At 37.3% G+C, this 26,104-nt stretch overlaps 1 protein-coding gene across 2 annotated transcripts in view; it reads right to left on the bottom strand.

Moving 5' to 3' along the window:
• ZNF800 (zinc finger protein 800) overlaps positions 1-26,104 on the bottom strand; it is a 57,236-nt gene that overhangs the window by 15,570 nt on the left and 15,562 nt on the right. Inside the window, exons 4-6 of one of the 2 annotated variants that reach the window (XM_066362592.1) lie at positions 19,857-20,000; positions 15,564-17,256; positions 12,520-14,281 (exon numbers count right to left, since the gene is read on the bottom strand). In XM_066362592.1, the coding sequence (XP_066218689.1) occupies position 14,281; positions 15,564-17,256; positions 19,857-20,000 (1,838 nt within the window). In that variant the 3' untranslated portion in view covers positions 12,520-14,280. Of the gene's footprint in view, positions 1-12,519; positions 14,282-15,563; positions 17,257-19,856; positions 20,001-26,104 lie in introns of those variants that run through there. The other variant, XM_066362591.1, reaches the window with a different exon arrangement.

The following is a 26,104-nucleotide window of genomic DNA, read 5'->3' on the forward strand; positions in this document are numbered from 1 at the left end:
CCATTTCTGAAATAATTAGCCTCAGTATCTATCTCCATAGTCCCACTGCCACTACCTAAATTGAGGACCCATCACTTCTTAAATTTCTGAAGCTGGTTTCTATTTGATTTCTCCACCACAAATATTACCCCCACCTCTACTCCAATTCACTCTCCTCAATGCTATCAGATGTCCCTGCTTACAAATCTTCAACAGCTACCCCTAATCTTCAAAATATAATTCAAACTACTACTTGGTACCTAACATCTCTGTTGATTTGGCCAGTGCCTTGTCTCATATTCCTTCCCTTGGCCTGTATGTAGTCTCGTGTCTTTGTACCTACCTGCAAAGCTTTTCTGCCCAGTCAACTCAAAACTCAAGAATGAATTTAAGAATTACAAAAAGCCTTCCCTGACCCCTCATGTCAGGGAAGGAAGGCTTTTCATAATTAATATTCCACTACTGTACATCCTATAATGTGTTCTGCTTCCATGGTACTTGAGAGGAGGAACTATGTTTCTTATCTTTGTAACACTAGCACCTAATTCTGTCTTGCATAAACTAGAAGCTCAACATGTCTACTGAATGGATGAAATAAGTCAACCTAAGTCAGGGAAATCTGAAGAACACTCATCAAATTCTTAAGACTTTTGACACGTGAGCAAGCTCCATGGGGAATAAAAGTTTAATTTGCTGACTATCACTAATCTGTCTGTAAATATCTTTAAAAATTTATTGCTTCTTCAATAAGTTTGTTACAATGAAATCTTCAATCTCTAAGAGGCAAATAAATACCTTGTTTCAAACACAACTTGTCCTACAAGTAATAAACACTTTAATTAGCAAATAGTACAAAGGCTTGCATCACTCAAGAAATAAGAAAGGAATCTGGGTTAACATAACCTAGCACATACCTGTTTGGCTGCATGCCTAGGGCACCACCTAGGCATCAATGTAATAGGAAAACAAACCTAGCTGCCACCACCAAAGGCCTCCAAATCAACAATAGTTACATCAGCATTAGTATGAGCTTGGGGTAATATATATAATTGTTGACTCCTGTCCTCAGGGAATAAATGCAAAAGGCAGAGGGGAAATCCCATTGCTATTTCAGGAAGGCTACCATGGACTCAAAATGTAGAAAGATTCCAGGATCCGATAACTTCTCTGCCTTTGCTATCTTCTGCTTGCCTATAATGAATATTTATCTACCATCCATTGACTCATTCAACAAATGTTTTTTAAGCATTACTATATCCCAAGCATTGCAGTAGGCACAGGGTCTACATAACTCTCTCTAGTCTCCCACCTCCCCCCCCCCCCGCCCGGCTCTTACATAAAGCTTTCCAGTGGGAAGACAGACATTAAACAAAACAAGGCACAGAGGCCCTGGCCGGTTGGCTCAGTGGTAAAGCGTCGGCCTGGCGTGCGGGGGACCCGGGTTCAATTCCCGGCCAGGGCACATAGGAGAAGCGCCCATTTGCTTCTCCACCCCCCCCCTTCCTCTCTGTCTCTCTCTTCCCCTCCCGCAGCCAAGGCTCCATTGGAGCAAAGATGGCCCGGGCGCTGGGGATGGCTCCTTGGCCTCTGCCCCAGGCTCTAGAGTGGCTCTCTGGTCTCGGCAGAGCGACGTCCCGGAGGGGCAGAGCATCGCCCCCTGGTGGGCATAGCGTCACCCCTGGTGGGCGTGCTGGGTGGATCCTGGTCGGGCGCATGCAGGAGTCTGTCTGTCTCTCCCCGTTTCCAGCTTCAGAAAAATACAAAAAAAAACCCAAAAAAACAAGGCACAGATATGAGCATAATTACAAACTATATTGGATGACAATGAAGAAACATGCAACAGAACTTCAAGGGAGACATACTTTAGATTGTCTTTATTTAGAAGTGGCATTTATACTGAGACCTGAGAATGAGTTAGTCAAGTGATGGACCAAAGCAATGATCATACAGTAACAACAGATCTGTGTTTTCGGAAGATAGTTCTGACAGCAGTTTGGAAGACAGATTAAAAGCAGGTCAGTTAAGAGACAATTGCAGTAGTGTAGGAAAGAGATAAGAATTCAAACTAAACTACTAAAGGTGGAGATGACAAGAAGGAGCCAAATGTGAAAAATATTCAAAGGCAGATGGACGGGCACTGACCACTGATTATGTAAAAGAGTGTAAGAGAGAGAAAGAAGTCAATACAGAACGTATTTCCTAGGATTCTAATTAGCCTAGGTCAGTGGGAAGGTAGAAGAGTGAATAATTGAGACAGGGGACACATAAAGGACAAGCACATTTAAACAGAAGGTAAGTTTGGTTTACTGAGTTTCTTTTGCATTTAAGATACTGGAGAAATATCCAAGGGAGATGTCTGACATGCAACTTTGAAAACAAAGCAGCTAAAAATAAAATTTTAAAGTGGTCTTATAATCAGAAAAATAGGCAGACTAGAAAATAGGTCTGGGGTATCTTCACAGAAGTGGTAAGTAATGTTCTGGGAATGGATGGACCACCAAGAGAGTAAGACTAAGATGGAAAGGGACTAAGAAAAGTTTGATCTGTACTTAAAAACCTAGGAATAAAATAAAAACCAGTGGCAAGGGGAAGAATCAGAGTTCACCACATTCCAGGTATGATGCTAGATTCGAGGTATGTAAGCAGCAGGCAGGAGCTCTATCCTTAAGATGTTTATAGCCTAGGGGAGGAACAAAATAGATCATTTCAATAGTTATTGATGGGGCACTATACATACACAGACACACACAAGGGGAAACCCAGCCAAACCCAGGAGTTCAAGAAATACACATGGAGGAGATAGTGTCTCGTATAAGGTTTTAAGACTGGGTAAAATCATGCAAAGAAAGTCGATAAGGGAAAACTAGATAAAATCAAAATAATATTTCCATACTTTTGGAATGCTGAACAGGATAATGTGTAAAAAAAAGAAAAGAAAAACCCTGGAAGACACCAAGAGGCTAAAGGAATTGAAACTGAAAATAATAGAGTTACTCTTAGAAGAAAATAATAGACCCAGAATATGGGAAATGTGGACATGGGGTTTTTGATAGAAAATTGACAGGTTTGGGGGAGAAGTGTTACAGAAGAGACTAAACAGAGAAAGCTGCCAAGCTGAATGAGGATTTCGGAGGAGAGATGAAACTTATATGAAGTTTGCTTAATTTTATGTAATAGTATCTTTTGACCTCCACAGAAGATTTCTGTAACTAGTAAAGATTCATTATTTTCCAAAGAATTTTGAGTTTGTCTGGGGGTTTTTTTGGATATAATACCATGTTGAGACTGGCCCAAAATGACCCAGTTATAAATGACTATGAGCATCTGGGAAAGGCAAATTTGTAAGCATTAATGGTTGTGGAGAGGTCAAGTATGGTGAAAAGCAAGACGCCATCAGATTGAGCATTTATGTGGTCAGCAATGCCCTTCCAACAAACTTTCAATAGAAATGTATGGGTAGAAAGCAATTGCAGACAGTTCTCAAATGAATAGTGTAGACATGGTTCTATATTGTTCATTCATTCAACAAATACTTAGTGAGTGCCTACTGTGTGCTGGGAACTATCCTAGGCCCTTGAATCAACAGTGAGCAAGACAAAGCTCTCCTAAGAGCTGACTCTAATGGAAGAGGGAAGACAAGGAAATAGACAACGACAGTTATAGGGAACGGAATGATAATACTGTGTGCTGGGAACTATCCTAGGCCCTTGAATCAACAGTGAGCAAGACAAAGCTCTCCTAAGAGCTGACTCTAATGGAAGAGGGAAGACAAGGAAATAGACAACGACAGTTATAGGGAACGGAATGATAAAGCAGAGTAGCAGAGAGCACACACAAGTCTGACTGTAAAGGAAAAAGGAATTGACAGCAGTAACCAGACTGAGGGTAGTGTGGAGGGGAAGTTTATTTTTTTACTAAAAGGAATTTGAGCATGTTTGTTGGCTAGGGAGGAAAAGCTTGTAAAAAGAGAGACAGAAGATGGGAAGGAGGAAAGAGAGGAGAACAGTTGGAGGAAGGTGCAGAGAAGGTGACTCGCAAGGGTAGACATACTGGACTTGAAAAAGAAGAACATTCCTTCCTCCAAAGATTCAAATAAGGAACAGAAGACAAAAAATAACTGAGATGGGGAAGAGGAGCATAAAAAAATATCCTCTACCCTTTGCCACAGCTTATTCAAGGTCACCTCTCATAAAGCAAAAGCATGGCTAGAGGCTCTGAGGACAGTGTAAAAGTTTTCAAGTTTGCAATGTGAGAATTAGATAAATGAAATCACTAATCAATTCCAATTTAAGATTACACAAATGACAGAAGAGGCAATCAACAATTGTATGTTTCCTTTGTTTAAGTCTGAAAGTAGAATTTTAAGTAAAATGTGACCTACATTTCATACAGTAGGCAGAAACTAAACAAAGCTAAATCTCAGTATCATGCATACAGCACTCCCATGAGTTTGACTCTGTCACCATTACTTGGTGGTAATGCAGAAACAAGGAGGCTCATACAAAGGCAGGTAGCAGAAGCCATCAGTAGCAGAAATGAAGAGGCGTTTGGAGGAAAAGAAGTCATATATATTAGACAATGAGGTACTGAGAAAGGAGCTTAAAAGCAAAAATGTTTTGTTGACTAATGATAAGCCCGAAGACAACTGATGTTAATGTCCCTGCCTTCTTTCTTTCCTTCCTTCAACATGCTCTAGTCAGGTTCACTGTGAGGCACTGGTGATGCAATCAGAAGACATGATTCTTGCTTGTAACCCCAGAATATGTTCATGTACCTGTAGTTTAATGTTTACCAAAAAAATTAAAAATGCTCTGAGTTTTGTTATACAAAACTAGACACTGTTCTGTAAGACATTAATCACAAAGGAGCAAAACTATATCAAAAAAAGTTCAACAAATCCTTCAACAATTAGCAAAAATGCTGCAAAAAATGGCAGTATATTGAAGACCCATAAAGTAGTATGTTTGAACTTAATACTGTTGTATATCTTGGCTTTATCACAGATGTTACATCTGACTTTTCATTAAACGGATGGATTAATGCCAACAAAAAGGCAACGAACATCAAATGGCAAAGCAAGATAACCAGAAACCAAGTGCTAGAAAGTACTTCAGCAGCAAATTGACAATTTTAGTGATCACTACAACAGTAATATACATTTATTAAGCTCTCACTTGAGCCAGGCATTGTGATAAGTATATTCTATATAATATAGCATTAAACTTTTATAAATTCCTATTTTACAGACAAGAAAAGTAAAGCTTAGATAAATTAAGTTTCCTGTTCAAACTACACAGCTATTAAGTAAAGGACACAGAACTTGAACTTGGGTCTAGATTCTTTTTTTTTTTTTTTGTATTTTTCTGAAGTTGGAAACAGGAAGGCAGTCAGACTCCCGCATGCGCCCAACCGGGATCCACTCAGCATGCCCCCCAGGAGGCGATGCTCTGCCCATCTGGGGCATTGCTCTGTTGCAACCAGAGCCATTCTAACGCCTGAGGCAGAGGCCATAGAGCCATCCTCAGCGCCCAGACCAACTTTGCTCCAATGGAGCCTTGGCTGCGGGAGGGGAAGAGAGAAACAGAGAGGAAGGAGAGGGGGAGGGGTGGAGAAGCAGATGGGTGCTTCTCCTGTGTGCCCTGGCCGGGAACTGAACCCGGGACTCCTGCACTCCAGGCCGATGCTCTACCACTGAGCCAACTGGCCAGGGCCTGGGTCTAGTTTCTTAAAAAGCCACACTTTAATCACTATATGATTGTTTCCACAAAAGAATGGCATTTGCCAGGCTCATGATGGACACTCAACAGTGTCTGTTGTGGAAGAAATGAACAAGAGGACATCAAGTAACTATTGCAGAGTGAGCCTAAATGTGGAAAATACAAGTAGAAAAGCAGAAGCAATATTTTAAGTATTCACTAACTCACCAACTCAAATTCTGCAGCACAACTGTGTGTATCTGGGAAATGGCAGCAACTAACAGAATGGCCTAATACGCTGTTTCAGAAAATACAATGGCTCTTTCTGAGTGAAAACTTCAGGCTGTCCACAAATCTGCAAGCCAACGGTGGAAACAGCATTCAGGCGGTTCAACAAAAGGAACTGCAGATGCTGGTCACAAAACACTTTCCCATGTTTTCTCAGCACAGAAAGGACTGTGGTGATACACTGACGTAACAGTCAAGCCCTTTAATGCTATCACTGTTAAAATGGAAAAAGTCATGTGTACCAGAAAGATTATGACATTCTAGGACTATCCAGATCCCTTTTATAAAAGATTCCCATTGAAAGATCCCTTGTATTGGGTCCAGGGCCCATATTCCACTTACTCTGCCACCATGATCACAAATGACAGGACCAACAGAGAGCACCTGTCCCAAAAGCAGCCAATCAGTGAAGAATAGCCTATGGCCAGCAATCTAGGAAGAGGCTTGGCATGGGAGATTTGCCCAACTTAACTGAACCAATCACACTTTCTCTTTCAGGAGTGTGACTTTACGCTATCTGGGAAGGAAAAGCAGCAGAGGGACACAGAGAAGGTAAGGAGCAGAAAAATGAGGCAGTAATAACCACATTTACAAGACAGAATGAGGTAATTCGCTTAAAGGAAAGTAAAAGCAGTCTGAAAAAGGTGAATAGCAGTAGAGAAGCAATACTTTCAGTAAGAGGGCAACACCCAATCACTAGAATTGCATTTTTTCCAGTTTCTATGACGCCCAGTGGAAATCTACATGATGAAGCCAGTTTGTACAATTACTCCTAGATTCCCATAAGGCCTGACCCCTTGTATCTCCCGTCTTTCCCCACATAAAGCCATCTAATAAACCTCTCCTTACTAACTACAGACCAAGTAAAACTCCGTGCTTGCAACAACAAAAAATAAAGCAGCAGCCCTGGCTGGTTAGCTCAGTAGTAGAGCATCAGCCTGGCATGTGGATGTCCTGGGGTCAATTCCCAGTCAAGGTATACAGGAGAAGTGACCATCTGCTTCCCCACTTTCCCCCTTTCCCTTCTCTCTCTCTCTGTCTCTTCTGCAGCCACGGTTCAGTTGGAACAAGTTGGCCCCGGGCACTGAGGGTGGCTCCATGGCCTCACTTCAGGTGCTAAAATAGCTTGGTTGCTGAGCAATGGAGCAACGGCTTTAGATGGGCAGAGCATTGCCCCACAGGGGGCTTGCCAGGTGGAACCCAGTTGGGGTGCATGCAGGAGTCTGTCTCTCTGCCTCCCACTCTCACTTAAGAAAAAATTTTAAACAGTAGCAGCAGTATAAGCCAGTATTGTACATGTGGGCGCACACGTACTCACACACCTGCAATTTAGACAATATTGGCAGATTGGGTGGTGGCTGGTAATCCAAGCACTGTGGGTTTTACTTCCACCTTGAAGCATCTGTGATTTAAAGTTACTATGCTACTTAGCTCTTGTTAACTGCTTTAGAAAGAAGGAACTTCAAAGAGGTATCTTACTTATACCTTAAAATAATTCACATCATTACAATTGCACACTCAGAGATTAAAGAGGCCCAGGGCCGTTACAGGAAAGAAGACTATCTCCTTTAAGTTTCTTCCCCTTGTGTGTGTAAATCTGTGTCCAAATTTCACAGCAAAAAGTGATTTTGTTCTCTTATAATCACAAGAAACAATAGTGGACTAGTCAAGACGGGTAGGCAAAAAAAGGGGGGGGGGGGCAAATTGGAAAATTATAAAAATGTTTTGAGGACAGCTTAACTTCAAGATATAAATATTAAAAATTATTTATAAATTTCATAAAGTGTGTTCTTATCTATCCTTATGGCAGCCCACTAGGCTATCTTATCTCCGCAAATGCCCAGTGTGGTGGATTCCAAGAAACACAATAAATATCTCCTCATCAAAGCCATGAAAATGACACAACCACTCTCCTACTGAACTTTATATAAAAAACCCAAACAAACTGCATCTCAAAAATTCAAAGAAACTACATAAAAATCCTTTCCCTGAGTTAATTTTTTCCATATAATTCAGTCAATTGAGCAATGTCCCTAGTGCTTCACTATTTCTAATTAGAAGTATTCATTGCTTTTTCTTCCCAACCAAAATAAAAGCCACCCATCACAACTAGCAGGTACTTTGGGGTTCAGGTCTACCAAAGTACTCAAAACAGTCTCAGCATTTTTAAAAAATATTTAACCCAACTTAGTTTGACTATAGCCACTGTTTCACTTCTCAGAGCTAATTTATTTTCAGGATAATTCCACAAATAGAAGGAATTAAATGCCAATATGCAAAACCAGAGTTGTAGTAAGAGTTCTATGCACTAAAGGTTCATTTTGGTGTAATAATGTCTTCCTCTCAACATCATTACACTTTTTTTGGGGGTGGAGGGGACTCCTTAGTTGTTCATTGATTGCTTTCTCATATGTGCCTTGACCACGGGCCTTCAGCAGACTGAGTGACCCCCTGCTCTCAAGCCAACGACCTTGGGTCCAAGCTGGTGAGCTTTTTCTTTTTTTTTTTTTTTGCTCAAGCTAAATGAGCCCGAGCTTAAGCTGGAGACCTTGGGGTCTCGAACCTGGGTCCTTCCGCATCCCAGTCCGACACTCTATCTATTGTGACACCGCCTGGTCAGCAACATCATTACACTTTTATATTGAAAGTATTATCAAATTATATAGAGCAGGACACCCAAATACATTACAAGTTGTTATTGCTCAAGCATTCAAATTGGAAATTTTATATTTTGGTTTGGCTATTTTTTTCAACCACACCATTCTATTACTTAAACATTACAATATTCTGTGTGCCAGAAATATGCTCCAGACACCTGACGTAATTATTTGAGTATCAGAATTGTTAGGAAGCCACACAACCCAGGTGTTCAAACCCCAGCACTTGATCTAAAGTTCAGGATATGAAGGTTCATCCAAACCTACAGACAAGGTTCTCTGGTGTTGCAAATTATACCAGTCCCTAAACACTAGAATTTCTAAAATCATCATCTTCAGCTCAACAACGGTCAGGTGTGTGAGTAAACCCTCTCAGCAGATAATTTAACAGTACTTGGGCCTCAGCTGAAATTTGGAGTACTGCCACTAATGACTACCACTGGCAAGACTGTTGAAAAGTGCTGTTTCCTCTTATCTCTTCATTACACACTCATCAAAGAAACTCCTGACAGACTAAATCGCGATCTCCCGAAGAATCCATTCTTTCCATAATGGAATGCTTCCTTCCAAACAGTACTGCATGTTTGTTTAGAAATATTTTATCTAGTTAATTAATATTTACTCCATGTCAACATTTTATATGACCAAAAATAAAATATTTGTGTGACAGGATACATCACTAATGAGAATTTTAAGACAGATAAGTTATTCTAAGGAGTAACCTTAAAAACAAAAGCTTAACTTACAATGAATATGCTCACAACTACCGAATATCTTGCAAGATAAATGAAAAACTTATAGGAAGAATGATAGGCTAATAATATCTGATCAGAAGAGAACTGATAGAAAATTATATAGCTGGTTATCTTCATTGTCCCAATTAAATGCAAAAGAAGCTGTTAAAATGACATGTAGAAATAAAGTTTTCTCTTCTAATGTACACATTTTTTTTCTAAACGAGATAATTTAAAAATTCCAGGTTTTGAGGTAAGTAGGGCACAAAATGTTTGAGTAACTTGCACAATGTCACACGGAAAATATATAATTTGTGGATCCAAAAGCTTCACCGACTCATAAGGCTCCAAAGCATTATACTAAGTCACCAATAAGGTAATGTAGTGAATGTGCTTTATTATGGTAAAATGTGCAAATGTCAGGAGTAATGGTCAAGGGCTCATACTCTGGAGATAGACCTGGTGTCAAGTCTCAGTTCTGTAATACACTACTTATGTGAACTTAAGTGAATCACTGAACTTCTCTAAGTTTTCATTTTCTGTTTTATGAAGTGGGGGAAATTAAGTAGCAGTTCTTCTCAGGGGTGTTGTAAATGAGGGGCACTGTGCATGTGAAGGATTAGCAGAGTGCTTGGTATACAGTTAGTGCTCCATAAATGTTCATTATTATTAGCTAATTCTAAGAATGCTTTTTAGTATCATAACCTCTCATTTTCATACTGGTGGCATTTTCTAAAATATGAAATCTATCAATATTGAGATAATAAAAGTTTATAAAATTAAGATCCAAAGTCTCAAAGTATATGACAGCACAGTTTTGAGATGGAAAAGGCTACTACTTACTGTGGTATCATTATCAAACATTTATTTAGTGCCTGGGTGTGCATCAAAATGGGCTAGGCACTAAACAAAATTATCAAGACATAGTCCCTGACTTCAAAAATACACAATCAAGCAAATTAATTTTGCTGAATGAACACAAACAGCAAAACCTCCAACTCTGGGCTTTTCCAAACCAGATGCACCTATGTTCCCCTCGGTCTCTGGTGCAGTAGTGATGAATATATGCAGAGGAAGAAGCTTAAAAATAAATAATAAACCTGACAAACAAACGTAAAATATTAAGATTCAGGAAGAGTTGAGCTGACTTCTCACCCTCATACCATCCCCCAAAAAAGTCTTGGCTAACTTGGCACTAATGATCTCTGTTAACCAGAAAATAGAGAAGATAAGCTCAGAACACAGGTCACAGGAAAAGGCTGCAGAAACAAATGATGAGAGGAAAAATAAATTTGGAAAGTTAAAAAAGCCAAAATAATTGTGAGTTTAAGTGAAACATGTTCCATTCTGTGTGCTATCATATGCAGGGTGACTTAGAAACCAAACCACTAACAGCAGTTCTTAGATTGCTGAGCCTTATTCCTTTTCAATCCTGAGGCTTCCATTAGCTCCTGAAGTCAGAGAAGAAGAAAAGAACAGCATAGAGTACAGAAGCATTTTGTGCATATTTGCTCTTAACTGAGCAAACAGCACAGCCGACATCATGCTGCACATATCATAGACCTTGGTTTCAGATCAACTATGAGAACCATGGCTAAATCATAATCCTGGCAATCTATGGATTCCATTTGAAAAGTAACTCCTAACTAAGAATCTGGAATACTTCTACAGGCCACTGCAAGAAACCTAGAAACCTCATTTCCAAAGTTTTAGAAGCATTTCTATCTGATTTTCAGTGGTCATGGTAGTCAGAGATATTCTGCAACTTCCCAACAGGAAATGATATCCACTATGCCTCTCTATCTCCATACTTAGTCATAACACCAACTGGGAAACTTCTCTTTATATACTCCCAGCATCAAGCCATGGCAAAGCAATAAAACTCCCTGGCACTGCATCCACAGGCTCTTTAAAGCAAGCTGAGAACAGCCTATTGACCATAAAATATAACACATCTCTAAAAAAATATTAAGGTACTTTTAAATAATACAAGCAATCTGTGTCAACAGAAAACTAAACTCATATATACAAAATCAGGCTAAAACTTAAATAAGGGTAATTTATAAATTATTCAAGAATATGTATGAATATTCTTTAAGATTTTCTTCTTGAAATAGGGAAGAGAAAAAAAAAGACATGAACCAATGGTTATTGTGCACTCAAGGTACATGCGCATGTCCTAATGAATATCATCCCAGTGTCAGCCATACCTCATCCAGCTCTCACTTGCACTTCCAAGATTTAAGAAGTTGAGGTGCAAGTCAGATCTTTTATTGTTTCTATTCTTCTAACACACTTAGGAGTGGAAGGAAGAAAGATGAGTTGAATTCTCTAGAAAAACTCTTAACTGAGCAAATAGCAGCAAAGGTGGATATTATCTGTAGCCAGAAATATATAGGTCTTGATACAAGCAGTTTCTGATGATGGTGCTTTTACCTCCGTAGCTACATCAATAACAAAAGCACTATAAATATGTGTTTACATAGCCTACATGCAAAAAAGCTTCCAGCAAAAATTTCCTAGGCCTCTTCTCAAGAGCGTCAAGCCTAAGCCTCTGAGAAGACAAAGCTCAAGAATCAAAATAAAACCAAAATGTAAGACAGAAGACCAGAAAGGAATAGGAAGAACAACGAATTTCTAATCCCTCTTACTAGTTCATGCTACCTTTCTAAACCAGTCCGCTTTAGCCTCTAACTTCTATGTATGCTGTGATCTGTTAGTTTAACTATTATGATAAAATATTCCAAATCTCTCTAGGCCCTTCTAATGTAAACCAGTCCTGACATAGGGCTATTTTTTTATCAATGACCCACACAATATTTTTGACAGACCTTGAACCCTCAATTCCTCTTTCTAAACTCCTGCTCATGGCCCCAGAGTTATAACAGAGAATACATGGGGAAGCAGGTGAGTCAAGTAAGGAAATTCTAGCAACTGGGCTCCCCTCGACCAACTGCAGGCTGTTTCTCATTCATCCACACAGTATTTAACAAGCAAAGCAGAGAAGAGGAGGCTGACATACAGATGAAAGGCTGTAGCAAGAGCTACCCCAAGCTTTCTAAGAATCCTCTTATCTTTCCACTGGTCATGGATACTTAGGTCTGGAAAATAAATATCTTTGGAATACGTCTCGTGTGTGGGAATGCATAAAAGATAACACCTTGCAAAAGTCAAACATACAGGTTTAATAATGTGCAGCTAATGAAGATGGTTTATAAATGAAATACCATCTACACATTTAGTTCCCTAAATATATTACACTATTAATCATTAAAGTTAGACCTATAAGTACAAGTTTTCCATATGTGGAAAAGTAAATCTGTTTTTAAATTAAAGAGAAAATATAACTCTAATTCTTAAAAATAAAACTATAGATATAATTCAAGTGTAGCTGCTCATAGTCACTGAATAAATTTAAATTTAATAATAAAACATTTAAGTTTCAACCAATGCACCTTTGCTGAAGCACATTTAGCTGAAATAACTCCAAGTCTGGTTTATTTCCATCACATATAGTACATTTTTCCAACAAGAGCATGTACATTCAATATAGAACATTTCCAGCAACAGTTACAGTCTTTCTAGTTTCCTTTCACAGTATATTTTAGTGCAAAGCACTGGGAAGGGTAAATGTTTTTCTGTGTATGACCTTGTGGATCTTCATCATTTTAAAATTTTATACAAAAAAGTATATAGATGGACAGGATCCCTCCTAAGTACAGGTGTGAACTTATATAAAAACATGGTATATTCTCTGCTGTACCTTTTAAAATTATAATTTGACAAAAATGACTAAAAAATAAAGTTCCTAAAAAGTACAAAATATTGATACACAAAACCTGTCCAAAATTTCATAAAGATAGGTGTACTTCTGTTTTCCTAAAATCTTGATTAGAAAAATGAACAAGAATTCATTATTTTCCAAATTTTATAGTAGGAATCAAATATTATCTAAAGTGGTCATTTAAGATTTTACTTGGGAGGGAAAAAAAATCAGGGTTAACAACCCAATTGCCTTTTTTTTTAAGCAATATTTAAAGAAATAAACTAATAGCATACGAAGTGGTTGTGCATGGATTGTCGGCATCCATAAAATATCAGTACGCTAGTTACTACCTTCATATTAACATTAGTAAAGGTGTGGTCTAAATAGAAACTGAAAAACTAAGTTGCATCTATCATTAAAGTGCTTTGTATAAAATTTAAAGAAAAACAGGGGAATGTTAAATTTTCAGAAAAACCTCAGATGCTTACAAATGACCAATGTAATGATCCATGGATGACAATGAACTAGAATTCTCCTCTGCTATATATTTTAGCATGAAGCTTTAAACATTTAAGTGCTGACGAACAAGTTAGAAATAAATGAATGTAAAAAATAATTACAAATATTTAGTAGGCTAAATATGTATAATGTGTTAATACTAATTTGCCTTTTGGTCCTAACACACACTCACTAGGAAATCAAATATCTGTACAATCCAGATGAAAATCTTGCCGAATAAACTGGAACAAAACTAAAATCCCTAAGATACAAAGTCTTTGTCAATTAAAAATCACCAGTGGTGATATTTTCTTCCGGTTGTTGATCACTTTAATCAACAAATTGGAAAACAAAATTTGCAACATTTTTGTAGAAACTGTAGATCAAATGCACAAGGTCAAAGGGTTAGCTGGTAAGACTATGATGACAATAAGTAATGTCACAGCTACTTGAAAGTGCTGGAAAGGCAGTGCCTTTGAAACAAGTGGTTAGATGATTATCATTTTAGTGAGAAAACAGCAGTTACAGTCAAATATTTATGATAATGTTTTTCTTTTTTTTTTCTCATAGTACCATTTGAAGATGTTTAGTGGTTCTAACACCAATTTAAAGTCTTTCCACAAAAATGAACTCCAAACCTTTTCGTACATCACTTGAAGTTATCTGAGGAGAAATGGGAATAAATGAACACTTTTGAGTTTACCAATAAAAGCTTGTTTTTAAAATTACACAACAGTAAATGACTTTTAATGGTTTCATCTCGTTTTCTATAAAAATAAAAAAATGTGTGATAATCAGACCACAACATTTAACCTACTCAGCACTCAAACTAAGTATACTGCTTTAGAACCTGAATCCAAAACTAATTTAATACTAATTAAATATATTAATTGCCTTAACACAGGACACAGGTACTGAAGGTAAACTTTAAAAATACAGAGAGACTTAAAAAAACAAGTATAGGAATTCCACTCCTTGTTTTATATTGCATTTTAAAAAATCTCTATTTGTTCCAAAACCTTCTTAAAAGCACATATTTTTTCTTTCTTCCCAATAGGGATTTTAGTTTTCTTGCAACACACAAACACACCGAAAAAAAACATATGTATGTATGTATGTGTGTATATATATATATATGTTTACATATATATATATACACACACACATATACATATCCCTATTTAATAATATTAACTACTTTGAAATGGTCACCAAAAAGTTTATTTTTAAAAAAGGGGGGAAATGAGAGAATTTGGGACTTAAATAATCACTTTTTTCATAGCTCAAACTAAAAATTGGTAACTGACACTCCACAGAAGAAAAAAAATTCCAAACTTTTATCAAGTTTCCTCCTTCACCTAGAAGCGCTATGTTAAATGTAAATAACAAATGCTAATGAATTCTAAATTCAATTTGGGGGTTTTGTTTTTCTGAGTGCAGCACTTTATTTAGCCGTCACAGATAATTTTTACAATAATTACAGTGCCTCAAAAGACTTTTTTCCTATAATTATTACCTTCACAAACAAATTCATTCTAACATATTTAACTTTCCTACAATGTATTAATTAGTAGACTAAGTCACTGAATCAAATTAAACCTGTGCAAAGTTAGTTAAACAGAAAACTTCTATTGTAAACATAAGCCAGTATAAATGTATATTTTACAACACAGGGAGGAAAGTACTGACCCTGTACCATCTTCCTATAACTATATTGCATTGTTCTGTGGAAGATAAGTTCTGAAGTTAACTTTTGTTCCCAAGCCACTGGAACAAAGGTCACTGAAGAGGAAATGCAATGTGCGCATTACTCTTGCAGTTCCCATTGCCATAAGATATATGGAAGCAAACATGGGTTAAAATGGAACCAGCTATAAATTATGGTCAAATGATTTTTTTAGTTCGATGGGGGAAAAAAAGCAAAACTCTGTTAACTGTTCCTCACCAGACAAGAGCCTTAGATCTTGTACTTCGGCCTTTGGTTTTGTTTCCTTCAGGTGAATTGGAAGCATTTGCCTTATGAGTTTTCTTATGATGTTCAAGATAAGTCTTTTTGGCAAATGCCTTTCCACATTTATTGCATCTGTGAAGAGAAAAGTTTTTTGTGACTTTTACTTCAATACCAACGTCAGCTACTTCATACTTTTTACTAGGAGAGTTAGAAGTGCCATCATGTTTTGAATCGCTATTTTTTGCTTCGTCCCTCGAAGGGCCTCTTTTTGCCACTTTATTTAGAACAAAATCAATAGGCTTTTTTATAGCTCTGATCTCCAAACTGGCTGTTATTTTCCCAAGATAGCGGGATGACTTTTTATGGACCACAGTTATATGTCGTATCACATCACGCTTCCGACGAGTTTCATAAGTGCAAAGAGGACACTTGTAGAATTTAACATAAATGTTATTCCCATCTGTGTGCAACTCAATGTGTTTAGTCAAGTTCTGTTTGGAAGTAAACTGACGTTTACAAAGTTTACAGTAAAGTTGCTTAAAGTCAAAGCCAGCTGAAAGTTTTGGTTTCCTGGTTTTTTGCTGGCCACCTGCAGCAGACGGACTGGTTGATTTAGGGCTTTCGGAGTCCTGTTTAACTTTATTTTTCTGTGCTGCCGGTGTGTTCTTTTTTTCATTTGAATGATTTGTTCCCTTTAATTCATTCTGTGGAGAATGGGTAATGGAAGGGGGTGAAGATTCTACAGAATCTGCTGGTTCAACTTTAACTTTTATTTCTGAACTGCTGGCAGTATTATTAGGGCCTTTCTCTCTTTTAGAGTTTGTCCCAGAAAGAGTTATCTTGTGGACAATTTGCATATGTCTTTTAAGCATTATTTGTGAACTATATTTCCTCTTGCAAAGGAGGCATTTGCATGCAGTTAAATTGTATTCAGCCTTTGAAGACGACTTTTGTTTTCGAGTCTTAAAAGATTTTTTAGGAGAAACAGAATCCAGGAACAAAGGTTGCCCAGGCTTTGTTGCTATATCAGGAGTAATTGAATCCCTCCTTAGTCCTCTATGAACTTCATCAAAATGTCTCCTTACATTCGCTTTTGTAGCAAATGATTTACAACATACTGGACAACTCCTACTTAATGGAACTAGAACATTCTTACTGCGCCCTTTAGAGGATTGGTTTGGATTCTTTCGTGTTTCAATGTACTTTTTTAGTTCCTCCATCTTTTTCTTGTGTACTTTTCGAATGTGACGACGAACACCTCGCCTGGAATTAAATTCTTTTCTACAAAGACAACATATCAACTGGTGACCAAAATCAGAACTGTCAGAAGTTTCCACGTCAGCCTGTGATTCCTGAGGTTGTTCATCAGTTGTAGGTGCAACTTCATCTGCAACAATCTCAACAGGAGGGGGCTCTACAGCTTCCACCTCTGTATCTGTGACTGGTGCTGTTTTAGAGGGCTCAGTGCTGCTTTCCTGTACTTGAACTTCGGTTTGTTCTGGAGTACCACTGGACTCTGTGACTTCAGTAGGATTATCAGTCCTTGAAATATACTGAAACATCGCATTCTGATTTGTTTCTATGGGTTCTAGCTTAATAATATATTCTCGCTTGTCCACACTTGGATATATGGCTTCTAGGAGATCATTTATGGCTTGGCTTTGTTTATCATTTACATCAGGAAGGTCTGTTAAGGAAAAAACAACATTTTAATCTGAAATAATTAGCCTACAACAGTCCACTAATATTTTTAAATGTATTTTAACAGTCTACCTTAAAATTTATTATATTTCTAGTTCATGTTTATTTTTATAACAGCATTACCTCATGATCATGGTATCTCCCCTACCAGGTAAGTATATAACAGCATTATCTCTTTTCAGTAGTTTATGAAGATAAGAACTAGTATTCATTAAAATTTGCTTTAATTTAGAACCTCAACATAGTACACAAATGTTAAGGAATAAATGCAACTAAAGAGCTCCTTCCAATTCTAAGTGCCCTAGATATAAAATACACAAGCACATGACTGTCCCAAACAATAAAATAATATTTCACATCTTTAGTCTAAAATTTTTAGGCAACCAAAAGCAAATCAAAGTTCTCATAACCTGACATGAATAAAACATCATGAAGAATGTTACTACATATAGACTGTTTTTTTCAGAAAACATAATAGCATTCCTAGTAACCTTATCCATAATAAATTACCTAGTCTAATTGTAGGATATACTTATGGAAATGAAAGAGAAATATTTGTAGGAAAATATATAAACGTGAATGACATGTATATGCTAAAATCAGTACTATTATGTATCTCCTTAACATGACACAATTCTATTAAAACAAATATTAAAAACTATAGATTTATTCCAAACACAGAACCAGTTGTATTTACCTGTACAATAATTACACCCCCTATAGGCAACTAAATATTCCTGTAACAGAGCTGTTTAACACTGGTCATGTTTCCATGTACAACTCTAAATTCTAACTATATATTAATTATTGAATATAGCATCATATTTCCTATTTATTTAGAAATCAAGAAATCACTCATTATAGCTCTCCTTGTCCACTATCCATTTTAAAATGGATAAAGTATCTATAAGAAGAAAATGCTTTCACAGAAGGATTTCTAGAATGAGTAATACCCAGAAAAGAGCACAATAATCCAGCAAATCCATTTATCTATTTCCCTCTATAAGTCAACTCCATCCTAAAAAATAAGAGTAATTATGAGAAAATTAACTTATTTTCTAGTAGTAGAAAATTAATTAATTGAAAAGTTAGTTTGAAACTAATCTTTATAGACTTCCTTTTCATTTACATCTCAATGATAAAAGTATAGATCTAATAATAGTATCCAAATAGAAAATTTTCATTTCATGTATGTCCTATAATATGGTTTGAGACAGCTTCATGCTGACATATGAAGTTAGTATTTCATCCCCACCCCAAAAAGGTTAGGATAAAAATGTATAAAATCCACAGTGCAATATAGTATCAAATTGGCAAAATAAGTTCTATATTTTATAAGTTCACAGACTTAAATCCTTGAACAAAAAATTATGAAAGTTAGTATTTATTAAACTATTTTAAGACTATACATGAGTTCTTTAAAGCAAAAAAATAACACCATTACATATACTGCAACTTAATCATACAGGGGCAATACACTTAATTCAACAAACATTTGGTTCCACAAAGACTCTATCATCCTGACCAGGCAGTGGTGCAGTGGATGGAGCATCAGCCTGGGATGTAGAAGACCCAGGTTCAAAACCCCCAGGTCGCCAGCCTGAGTATGGGATCATACAGCTTGAGTGCGGGCTCACCAGCTTGAGCACCAGATTGCTGGCTTGGGCATGGGATCACAGACATGATCCCATGGTCACTGGCTTGAGCCCAAAGTTTGCTGACTTGAGCCCAAGGTCGCTGCCTTGAGCAAGGGGTCACTGACTCAGCTGTAGCCCCTTGGTCAAGGCAAATATGGGAGAGCAATCAATGAACTAAGGTGCTGCAACAAAGAACTAATACGTCTTATCTATCTCCCTTCCTGTCTGTCTGTCCCTATCTGTCCCCCCCTTGCTAAAAAAAAAAAAAAAAAAAAAAGACTTTATCAGCCTACTATCTACTTTTATCACATAAAGCTACTTCAGGTCACAAGTTAGCCCATGATACAATCTAATTTCTGATCTAAATAAATTTAGAGAACAAGAGAACAAAACTGATCTTCAATCAAGACTCAAAAAAGACTAGAAACAGTAATATATTTTTTTAATGATTGCTACTATTCCCATGAAATCAACTCATTTACTCATTCTTTGTTCAAATCTAAACCTTCTCATTTACTTAAGAGGAACCTAAGTAAATGATCAGTCTTATCTGATAAGTTGTTAAATATGTAAAGAAGAAAAATAGCAATATCCCCTTCAAGAATTCATATTTTAACTTACAAAAATCCTGCATATAAATTATGATCCATATGAACATTCAAAAACAATATTCAATATTTTAAATCAGGTAAATAAACATATTCAAATCAAACAAATAAATATATTCATTAATCTTATCTCATATATCTTTAGAAAAATCCAAGTGAAAAGCACAGGCATGAAAGTACATATATCTAAGAAACTGAATAACAACACTGAGTCAAGTATTTAATTTTTCTCTCTCATTAAGATATCTAAAATAGATATCCATAATTTAACACAAATATATAGTTGTAATATAAGGATATTTAATTACAAAAGCCTAACTAAATACATGAATAAAACTTACTGTCATCCATCTGGAGACTTGGTGGACAGTAGAACTTTTTGTGGGTAATTAAATTTGGTAATCCTCTGAAGAGACTTCGGCATAATTTACATTCAAAAATAGTGTCCACATCTTTTAATAAAATATGTTTAAGTTGTTTAGTTCCTGAGGAGGGAAAATAGAAAACACAAAAAGTAGCTTTAACATATACTTTTAACTGAAGAACCACTGTTGAAAATTCAAAAGTGCAGTTTTACTCTTTAAAAACAAAATACACAGGCATTTCCAATTACTACTACAATGTATTATTCACAACTTTGTTATAAACTAAGTCCTAAGCAAAAATCCTTCCATCCTTTGGGTATTAAGACAGCTGATACTTTTTTTCTAATTAAACAGCCAATAAAGTGTTGGGATATATACCAACAGTGGTCCAATATCTGTTTGATCATCACAATGACCTGGGAATAAAGGTGTATGTGACCCACCCCTAGAGATTTTGACTCTATAGATCTGGACAGGAACAGAAAAAACTAAATGTCCCCATCCCCTCCTATTACTTGCCAAAGTTTTTGCCTGGTTTTTACAGCTCACTTCTGCATTAGAAAGTGAACATGAACTTTTGTAACACATTTTCCCTGATCCTGTAAAGCAATTCAAAACTGTCACAGGATTGTCTATGACTTTTCTTTTTTTTCTTCTTTTCTAAGTGAGAGTAGGGGAGACAGAGAGACAGACTCCTACATGTGCCCCAACCAGGATCCACCCAGCAACCCCCATCTGGGGCCATGCTCACAACCGAGCTATTTTTAGCACCTGAGGCAGAGGCTCCACAAAGCCATCCTCAGCACCCAGGGCCAATGAACTTAAACCAATTGAGCCATGGCTGTGGCAGAAAGAGAGAGAGAGAAGCAGGAAAGGGAGGGATGGAGAAGCAGATGGTCACTTCTCCTGTGTGCCCTGACTGAGAATTGAACCTGGGACATCCACAGGCCGGGCCAACACTCTATCACTGAGCCAACTATTCTTTTTAAATTCAGCTCAAATTACTTCAGGTCCTGGGCCAACACAGGATTACGGCAATTTAGTGTGACAGTAGATCTTGTTCATAATTTTGAATTTTGCTTAGGCCTCTTGATACCACTGTATATTTACTCAAAACCTTTCTCCCTCAAAAACTTACCTCAATTGTAATTAATTAAATATTGGCATAACTACTAGTTTAAAGCCTGTCTTTTCCGCTAAGATTATAACCTACAAAGCAGCCAAGACCAAGTCTGTCTTACTTGTAACTACAAAGTGTTCAGCTCTAGTAGTGCTCAAGAACTATTCATTAAAAAATGTCAGTGATCTGGGGAACCTAAGCATTGTGACAAAGGATCAAAAGGCAGAGAAAAAAAATAAATGGCAACAAGCATCTGATCTTTAAAATTAAAACATCCACCAAGAATAAAACACAAATGGAAAAAAAAAGAAAAAACACAAATGGAAGGTCTTTGTCACTACTTCCTCCAGGTCTTTGCCACAGGTAAACTGACAAAACTGATCTGCAGTAATTTAATTAATGAGCCTTCAGTTTTCTCAAATAAAAAATAATAATAATATTGATTTTAATTAAAAACAAAAGTGTCCTGAAAAATACCTTTAAGACTATTTGGGTGTAAAATGTTCTGTTATTCAACAGCATTTGACTATTTAATATTTAAGCTCAGGAACTACTAAAGAGTAAAATCTTACTACTGTAATTAATAATGAAGGGTCCATAAAAGTTAAACATTTCTGATTCAATCTTTTGCAATCTGTCTACATTTAATTTTTGTACTAATCATCACTTTTATTTCACCATCATCCTAAAAACAGACCAACCTTACTGCTAAAAGACTGATTAGCAGGTTACCACAACTTACCAAGTCTTTAGATGACCTTAAAGAGCATAATCTTTGCACTTTCATTTATCCATCTTGTAAAACAAACAAACCAAACCTATCTTAGAGAATTATGAAAGAAGATATATGACCTTAAATGCCCAAAAACCATATATTTAGGTTTCTACTGGAAAAAATATACATAATAAAATAATTTCCACCACTTCCCAAATCCAAATCAATGTTTACTAATATGGTCCACTAGACCTTATTACCACAAAATTAGAAAACATAAATTTAAGAAGATTCAGAATATAGCTTGGGTATTATTCTTTATAAAAAAGCAAATTTACATGCAAACGTACAAACATATATATGAAGTAAATAAAAAAGCATATATACATTAAAAAAATACACACATATTTGCAAAGTTCATTTCACATTACAAAATATACTGCCAATGAACTGCTACTACTTATAGTTCACAAATTCCTAAGTGACTGACAAATTATGAGAGGTGGACAAACAAAATATTTTAGATAAACCTCTAACTGATCTACATGAAGTCCTCAGAAAGTGTAGTTGAGTGTAGAACCAGCAGAAAGAAACATAGGAAATTTCTGCACACTTTAATTCTACCTTAAAAGACCTATAAAACCTACACTAAAAATTCAACTTTAAAGATATTCAAAAAAGACTGAAGAAAGACACAAAAGTAATGTAATAGGTTAACTTAAGAATTCAGCTGAAGAGTTACATAAAAAAAGACAGCATGAGGTTATGAAAATATAAGACTGCATCCCTACATCAGACATATCACTTTGTCTACCAGGTTCTCTCAACCATTGAAAACAAAAACCATACTTAGCTGAGGCTCAGCTGCTGAGAGCATCGTTCCAACACATACAATAATCAACCAACGAAGGCATAAACAAGAGGAACAACAAACCGAGTTTCTCTCTCTCTCCTCTTTCCTTTCTTCCCTCCCTCCCTCCCTCTTTTCTTTCTCACTCTCCCTCTTCAAAATCAGCAAAATACTTTTTAAATTAAAAAACATCTATCAATTTCTTACATATTCCTAGTTATAAAGTTATATTCATAGAGAGTGCCCGAAAATAGAAAAGCATTTGACTCTTTGACTAATCATTCTTAATTACTGATCACAAGTGCTATCCCACCCTCAACACACACACACATACAAAACAGTTGTGTTAACCCAGACATACCAAATGTCTTTCAGGTCCACGAATTAACCAAATTCTCTCTTTCTCACTTTTCAGGCCTTCACCTTTGTTTTTATTTCTCTTCCTACAACATTCTACATTTCCCTGGTCGGGCTCATGTGTAGTAATCCTTCAGATCTCAGGTTATATGTCACATCCTCCAGGAAGCCTTTCTGACCCCTCCTGTATCTTTGTTAAAAATTCTTCATATCTATGCCCATAGCATGCTTTACAACTAGACTATATCATCCCACTATCTTGTAATTAATTATTTTTCTGTATCCCCATTCACCTGGAAGCTCTAAAAGGACAGAGAAGGTAGATTTAATGTATATCATTATATTCCCAGCCCTCACCACCATACCTGATTAACACTTTTAAAATGGCATATTGAGAGCTTTCTCTATGTGTTTAAGAAAATTCTCTCTATAAACAAGATTTTTCTATTCCATGTAGAGTTAACTGGGAAATCAATAAAGGGACCTGAAAGATTTATTAATTCTACTTACACATTTTATCAATAAGAAAAATACTTTTGGCCCTGGCAGGTTAGCTCAGCGGTAGAGCATTGGCCCAGTATGTGGAAGTCCCGGGTTTGATTCCTGGTCAGGGCACACAGGACAAGTGACCATCTGCTTCTCCACCGCTCCCCCTTTCCTCTCTCTCCTTCTCTCTCTCTCTCTCTCCCCCTCCTGTAGCCATGGCTCAGATGGTTCATGCAAAGTTGGCCCCAGGTGCTGAGGTTCCATGGCCTGGCCTCAAGCACTCAAATAGATCAGTTGCAGAGCAACGGAGCAGCAGCCACAGATGGGCAAAGCATCATCCCAGTAGAGGGCTTGCTGGGTGGATCCCGGTCAGGGCTTATGCGGGAATCTGTCTTTCTGCCTCCCTACTTCTCTTTTAGATAGATCAGGGGTCTCAAACTCAACTCAGCATGTGGGCCGCAGAGCAAGATCACAGCCGTTCGGCGGGCCGCACTAGGTCTACAAAAGGCAACTGTTACGCAACACTTTTCTCACTGCAGTTGAAAACAAAAAAAAATCAGTACAACAAGCACAATCGTTAGCTATTAACAACAAGACGGGTAATAGCAAATGTTGGAGAGGCTGTGGAGAAAAAGGAACCCTCATTCACTGTTGGTGGGACTGTAAAGTAGTACAACCATTATGGAGGAAAGTATGGTGGTTCCTCAAAAAACTGCAAATAGAACTACCTTATGACCCAGCAATCCCTCTACTGGGTATATACCCCAAAACCTCAGAAACATTGATACGTGAAGACACATGTAGCCCCATGTTCATTGCAGCACTGTTCACAGTGGCTAAGACATGGAAACAACCAAAAAGCCCTTCAATAGAAGACTGGATAAAGAAGATGTGGCACATATACACTATGGAATACTACTCAGCCATAAGAAATGATGACATCAGATCATTTACAGCAAAATGGTGGGATCTTGATAACATTATAAGGAGTGAAATAAGTAAATCAGAAAAAAACAAGAACTACATGATTCCATACATTAGTGGAACATAAAAATGAGACTAAGAGACATGGACAAGTGTGTGGTGGTTACCAGGGGTGGGGGGAGGGAGGACAGGGGGAGAGTTAGGGGGAGGGGGAGGGGCACAGAGAACTAGATAGAGGGTGGCGAAGGACAATCTGACTTTGGGCGAGGGGTATGCAACATAATTTAATGACAAGGTAACCTAGACATGTTTTCTTTGAATATATGTACCCTGATTTATTAATGTCATCCCATTACCATTAATAAAAATTTATTTAAAAAAAAAAAAAAAAAAAAAAAACAAGCACAATCGTACATGCAGTTTACTCAGTGTCACAAAACGACCAGAAACTGTAGTTCGCATCACAACTGCTGTTAACTAAGCTAATATCTAGCTAGAATGCTAGAGAAATAAAAAATACAAGTAGGCCCCTAGGCTTACTTAATTTTATCCAAAATATTTTGAACTTCATGGATTAGTCTGCGGGCCGCACAAAATTGTTCGGCGGGCCACAAGTTTGAGACCCCTGAGATAGATAGATAGATAGATAATTTAAAAATAAAAATAAATACTTTTAATTTTTAATTCCATAAATATAGGCATTAAAAGTTTTTCTAAGAGTTACAGTTAGTGCTCTTCTGTGCTAGACAAAGATAAGCTTTGATTTTTTTTTCTTAATATACTGATATGTTGGTCAACAATTTTAAGTAGTGGTAGTAAACATTTTAAATGGTATACTGCTTGCTTTACTGCTGACCACACATGAACTCAATCTTCACAGTACCATCCCAACACTATAAGCAAATCTGTAACTCCGGTCAAACTCCTGAGTTCTAAGACAAGTATGAAAAAAATTTCTAACATATCACCCCTTAACATGTGTTACTTAAAAGTAAAAACTAGGAAAAACTTAAAAACATTAAAATTGTCATCTTAAAACCACCACGTATAAGGGTTGTTTAAAAACTAGATTAATTATGGAACACTGCCACATACAACAAAAAATTTGGAGGCAGAATAAAATTACCTTAATGCCTACTTGGTGAATCTTTTAGTTTAGTTTAACAAATACTTATTGAACATCTAGTTAACACCAGGTACAATGTTATTCACTGGAGACATGAAAGAGAAGGGTGTGACCTGTGCCCTTGAGAAATTCCCAGACTAATATAAATGGCTGCTCCCTAGGAATACAGTCCCAAATAACAGGCTTTGAAGATGAATCAAAAAACAACAAGTCAAACAAATAAATCTACACTTTTCTTATTCATACAAAAAATAGTTGGCCTTAAAAATATCTAGATTTTAGCCCTGGCTGGGTGGCTCAGCGGTAGAGCGTCGGCCTAGCGTGCGGAGGACCCAGGTTCGATTCCCGGCCAGGGCACACAGGAGAAGCGCCCATTTGCTTCTCCACCCCTCCGCCGCGCCTTCCTCTCTGTCTCTCTCTTCCCCTCCCGCAGCCAAGGCTCCACTGGAGCAAAAGATGGCCCGGGCGCTGGGGATGGCTCTGTGGCCTCTGCCTCAGGCGCTAGAGTGGCTCTGGTCGCAACATGGCAACGCCCAGGATGGGCAGAGCATCGCCCCCTGGTGGGCAGAGCGTCACCCCATGGTGGGCGTGCCGGGTGGATCCCGGTCGTGCGCATGCGGGAGTCTGTCTGACTGTCTCTCCCTGT

The sequence above is a fragment of the Saccopteryx leptura genome, chromosome 2, assembly GCF_036850995.1.
Source record: "Saccopteryx leptura isolate mSacLep1 chromosome 2, mSacLep1_pri_phased_curated, whole genome shotgun sequence".
Lineage (NCBI taxonomy): Eukaryota > Metazoa > Chordata > Mammalia > Chiroptera > Emballonuridae > Saccopteryx > Saccopteryx leptura.